Below are 6,000 nucleotides of genomic sequence, written 5' to 3' on the forward strand. Positions count from 1 at the left end.
TGAGTAGTATTTCTAAAGACATTATTTATTCTTTTTGTTTATTTTTCTCTTACGTATTACATCTCAACCACAGCCTCTCCTCCATCTCCTTCATCCAGTGTCCCCTCCCCACTTTCCTTGATCCACTGATATTCTATTTCCCTGCAGAAAAGAGCAGTCCCCCCTAGGGATATCAACTGAAATGTGCATAACAAGATACAATATGACTAGGCATAAATCATCATATAAAGCCTGGACAAGGCAGTCCAGTAGGAGGAAAAAGATTCCATGAATATGCGAAAGAGTCAGAGACACCCCCTTCCCATTGTTAGGAGTCCACAAAAATTGCAAGCTAAAGAACCACAACATGTATGCAACATAAAGGTCTAAGTTTGTTGCTTCACTCTTTGCGAGCCCCTCTAAGTCCTGCTTAGTTGACTCTCAATTAATTCATGTTCTTCTGGGGTCCTCGACCCCTCTGCTTCCTACTCTCCTTCCTCCTCCTCTTTTTCAGAGTTCCAGAAGCTCCATCTAATATTTGCCTGTGAGTCTTCGTAACTGTTCTCAACACAACTGCTGGAGGAAGCCTCCTTGATGACCATTGGGCTAGGTACCCATCCTAAGAGTATAGCAGAACATCATTAGAAATCATTTATAGACTTTCTTTGGTAGTCTTGTTTGGTTTTACCCTAGGTTTCTGAGCCATCCAACTTCAGGATCCTGGTCATCTAAGTCAAGTATGGCCTTCATCTTTGATATGGGACCCAGGCAGAACCCGTCATTGGTTGCTCACTCCCATGAGTTCTAAGCTACAACTGACCCAGGGTATCTTGCTGAAAGGGCAGGTTGTGGGTCCTAGATTTTGTGACTGGGTTGGTGTTCAGCTTCCCTGACTGGGAACCCAGCCTAGTTACAGAAAATGGCTGGTCCAGGCTCCATATCCTCCAGTACTAGAAGTCCCAGATGTAACTGAGAAAGGCTATGATCACAGTTCACCTTCTTTTGCTATCACTCCTTCTTAATCTGCCCAGATGTGAAAAAGAACACAGACAATCCTAAACCAACAGCCATAAAATGCTTCCATGGCCTATGTTGACTATATATACCCTCAAACCAGAATCCAGAGTAAAGCCATTACTCCTCAGTTCCTGTCCCATGGTATTCACAGTGATGACAAAATAGCTAATACAACACTTACAGGTGAAACTTTTCTCAGGCTTTAAGTTTCTATTTTCTAACTAACATAATTTACTACTAACAACATCCCTAATCATAAGAAACGGATGGTTTCTCAAACTTTTTTGTTTTTTGTTTTCTATTTAGTAAAAAAAATAAGGAAGAGCTTACAATTGTTTTCAATTTTGTTCATTTTTTCTATTTAGTACAGGTTGTTTCTAACAATACGAAGATAATATCAAATTGAAATCTAAAACAAATCTTAAGAAAGTATATAATCATAAGAGACACAATATTAATTAAACACAGCAGGTGAAATGCACAAGGCTATACTTATAAACAGGACACACTTCTAAGTTCCTAAGGGAACAGGTTTTCTGTGATTGTGTCTAGAATTCTGGAAACCTTGAGCCTGCCCTTTGGTCTTTCTACAGTGTGCTTTCCTACTATAGGAATGCATTGCCACCAGCTGGAATTGTTACTTCCTTTCCCATTACCTTTATGGAAAACTGGGAGGAAAGAGGATGTGGAAACTTGATGCTGAATCACTTTCCATCAATCATAGAACAGAACTCTAAATTTGTGTTTTTGTGTGTTCAATGATATCTATCACCTTTTTTGGCACTGTGGTCCTGGCTGTTGAAACCAAAACTAGAAGTATAAATAGCTGTGAAGGAAAAGCCTTCATCCTAGTGCCTACTCCAGACACACTGAGAAGCCATGAAGATCTTCATCTTCTTTGCTTTCCTGGGAGCTACTGGTGAGTCTTTAAAGGAATATTTCACAAGGATTCTATCATACATGCAAGTTTATGCTTTGTGGGTGGGAAAACAGTAAAGGCTGTTTTGAGTCTGTACTCCATGTGCAAGGACCTTCAAGTGACCCATCAACACTATTTCCTACAATTATGTGTTCTATGGCTTAGTCAGGAAAAGAAAGGACACATGACACAAGTGTGTGTCTTCCCTCTCTATAAGGTAGTGTAAATAACTGGAATTACTGTCTGCTCCAAGAAGACGGTGAGAAAATTAAATCCTGAGTCCATGGAAGATCAAGGTCTGCTGATTTACACAGTGTTATTATAATTAGAGGAGATATGCTATTACCCAGAGATTAAAAACCTTAGAGCCTTTCTCTCAAAATCGTTACTAATGAAATCAGTCTTTTATTAAACTGTCATTCAATAATGAAGAACAGAAATTTCTTTTTTTTTATCAAAACCTATACATTTAAAACTAAATTCTTACAATTTAAATGGCTTTCAGTTTAGCAAATTCTCTTATGTTTGGAAACTTCACCATTAATTTTAAATATTGGAAAGTATGGCCCAGAGAGATTCACTACAGTCTTTATAAGAAAATTTGAAAAAAAGAAAAGAAAAAAAAAAAGAAAGAAAATTTGGGAGTGGATATCATCAATGTAGAGCATATAAAATTATGGAATTCAGTATGAATAATAAAAATATTATTTGCCAAAACTAAGAAATCAGTCTTCATTAAAAATGCTAAATGTATTGATATATGTCCAGTAGATAATTAGAATAAAAGGGAAGTTCTGAGAAGAAAATCATAGGATGGTGATTACATGATGTATACAAATTATATCCAAAAAATTAACTCATTCAATCTTTGTGTTAGGTATAAAGAAGACTAAAAAATAAATTAAAGTACATTATCTGGGCTGGAAAATTGATTCTTATATAAAGGTGCTTGCTGCTAAGTGTTAGGACTCAGGAAAGATGTTGGGAGCCATGCAGTGAACAGATGGAGTGGTCACTTGGAAGTTGTTTTTGTCCTCCATAGGAGCACTATGCTACACAAACACACACACACACACACACACACACACACACACAGAGAGAGAGAGAGAGAGAGAGAGAGAGAGAGAGAGAGAGAGAGAGAGAGAGAGACAGAGAGACAGGGAGACAGAGAGAGAAAAAGAGAGGAAGAGGAAGAGAGAGAGGAGAGGTACACGTACAAACAAACATATAGCAATGATACCAAAAGAGTATTGTTAAAGTTAGAAAATGATACCTTTAAAATACTACAAGCATATGTTGCTCAACAGGAAGAAAATGTCTTTTCTGTACAAACATTGTGTTATTACAAGACTGAGTTTGAGACAAGTCTTCTTGTGCTAATGATCCAAACTCCTTCCCCAGTTGCTTTCCCTGCCGGTGGTGATGACGATGACAAGATCATTGGAGGCTATGCCTGTCCAAAACATTCCATTCCTTACCAAGTGTCCTTGAATGATGGCAATGGCCATCAGTGTGGTGGCTCCCTCATCAGCGACCAATGGGTACTGTCTGCAGCTCACTGCTATAAAGGAAGGTGAGGGAACAATACTCAAATTCCTGTAATCTAAGGCCCATCAGTCTTCTCTTACCAGCTCCAAGGGGATGGTCCTTTATGAATCTATACTTGCAGGACACAGCCTAAGGAATCCTCTACCTTGCACATTGGTGGTAGGGCATAATACTACCTTAACTGCATAGTCCTTGTTGGACTAAATGGTTTAAGAAGATGGTGTTTGTGTTCTTATACTCTGAACTTTGAGCTTGGAAGAGAAACAGCTCAACAGGGATGCTAAGAAATCCTTAACCTTTTCATGCAGGAGCCTTCAGGTTCGCCTCGGAGAACACAATATTCATGTGCTTGAGGGTGGTGAGCAATTCATTGATCCAGAAAAGATAATCCGCCATCCAAAGTACAACAAGAGCACTGCAGACAATGACATCCTGCTGATTAAACTGAAGTCACCTGCCACCCTCAACTCTCAAGTGTCCACAATCTCTCTGCCCACATCCTGCCCATCTACAGGTGCTCAGTGCCTCGTGTCTGGCTGGGGAAATACTGTGAACCTTGGAGGTAAGTGTCAATGACTCTAAGTTCCATGTGCACAAGATGAAAGATGAAAGGTATATTGGTGGCCACTTGCCCAAATACTCGCTGGGAGACACACTTCCAGAAGTTTTCAACATGGGTGATGTTGAAATATACTCTCTGAAGTCCAGCTGATTGCTTTTCTAGGAGAATGTGGAAGTCACAATAAGTATGAGCTATTAGCAAGATGCTGAGGTATTTAGCGAGTGTAATCAGTGATGCGAAGGAAGTGAAAATTCAAGTGAGAAGTAGAAGAGATGCCCAAGTATTTGCTGTTCCCTGAGGTATCTACCGCTTGGAGGAAACAGTGTCTCAGTATTTGAATTCTAAGCCAATGATGGTATTGTCACGAGAAGAACAGCATGTTAGTTAAAATTTAAAAAAAATCTTCTAAACAAAACAAAAGTACTTTTAAATGACAAATGTTGCCAAATTGAAAGAATTAGAGATTTCATGGAAGATACAGAAGGTTGTTCCATTTTTGCTCCCAACAGGCAAATACCCAGCAATCCTTCAGTGTCTGGAAGCCCCTGTTCTTTCTGCCAGTTCATGCAGAAATTCCTACCCAGGCATGATCACCAACAACATGTTCTGCCTCGGCTTCCTGGAGGGTGGAAAGGACTCCTGTGATGTGAGTTTTCTTTGAGGTCTTCCCCAAAACTTGCAGTCTATTCTCTTCTGTATATTTCTCCTGGCTGAGAAGCCTGTACATTTGTCTGGAAGATTTCATGTTGAATGACAAAAGCCTATGATGAAAAACAAGCGATCAAACAGGTTTTCTCATTGTGATATTGATGGTTAAGCTCAATGGTAAAATATGTACAGAAGATGGCGTGGTGTAAATATCACATAAAAACAAATTTCTGAGAGGCTGTTTTATGGGATGTGACCACTCTGGCAGGACAGCAAGGATTACAGAATGTAATACCCGAATCCTCAGGTTCTCCTGATCTTAAGTGCCAATTAGGAAACACACAGTTATAGAGAAATGGTGAACAAGGATAGGAAATGGACAATTCAATAGACATGGAGTCTGCATTGTTTCTCAGGTGTCAATGTGTGCCACACCGGCGCCATGATAAGGGGAAACCCTCTTGAAGTCCATTTGTTCACATCAGCATAAGCATACGGTAATGATCTTTTCTCTCTGACTAGGGTGACTCTGGTGGCCCTATCATCTGCGATGGAGAGATCCAGGGCATTGTCTCCTGGGGTACAGGCTGTGCACTGAGAGGCAAACCTGGTGTCTACACCAAGGTCTGCAACTACCTGAGCTGGATTCATGAGACCATGGCTGCCAACTGAGTTTCTTCCCTTTTGTGAATCACGGGTTCCTTATCCGTTTCTCTTTCCTCCCCCTCCTGAAATGAGGTCAGAATAAATACATTTTCCCTTGCTCTATCCCTGTGAGTGTTTTATTCTTGCATCCTATATTGGTGAAATTATTAAGGCCACTCATGTAGTTAAAAGGGAGGTTTATTTTGTAGGGTAACTTACAAAAGAATGGATAGTTAACAGAATCTGGGAAACGCGTGGCACCGTCCAGTGGTGTTCTCTGGAGAACTCTGCTTGTTCTACCTCCAGCGTCCAGGGTCCAGGAACCAAGAAGGCCCACGCATGGGAATCTCGGGTCTTCAGGGTCCTCCCTTGGCCCTGCCTTGTAGGTGTGACAGTTACCAAAGCCTCAATGGGGGTTGGAAATTCCAGATCAAAGCTGGAATGCCTACCCACTACAATCTTATTATTTGGTGCTCTCTGAAAACTTGCTGCTAAATGAGAATAAGGCCAGAGAGTTGAGAACAGTGTAAATAAATAAACATTCAACTGACAATAGGGATTTACTTATGTCCTTCTATAGTGTGTGAAGTATAGGGGATACAGTGTTGAATGTGCTTACAATTATCAGTATTTTCCAAAATAACTATTAATGCTATATTAATAGGTGGGATACAATTTGTTT

At 40.1% G+C, this 6,000-nt stretch overlaps 1 protein-coding gene across 1 annotated transcript; it reads left to right on the top strand.

Moving 5' to 3' along the window:
* The first annotated feature begins 1,875 nt into the window (after positions 1 to 1,875).
* Positions 1,876 to 5,345, top strand: LOC128099126 (trypsin-4). The gene is made up of 5 exons (XM_052720819.1): positions 1,876 to 1,915; positions 3,317 to 3,488; positions 3,775 to 4,025; positions 4,535 to 4,671; positions 5,196 to 5,345. The coding sequence occupies exons 1-5, from the start codon at positions 1,876 to 1,878 to the stop codon at positions 5,343 to 5,345; spliced, it is 750 nt and encodes a 249-aa protein (XP_052576779.1).
* Positions 5,346 to 6,000: the final 655 nt, after the last annotated feature.

This window comes from Peromyscus californicus, unplaced genomic scaffold, assembly GCF_007827085.1.
Source record: "Peromyscus californicus insignis strain IS unplaced genomic scaffold, ASM782708v3 Scaffold_6__1_contigs__length_162567912, whole genome shotgun sequence".
NCBI classification, from domain to species: domain Eukaryota; kingdom Metazoa; phylum Chordata; class Mammalia; order Rodentia; family Cricetidae; genus Peromyscus; species Peromyscus californicus.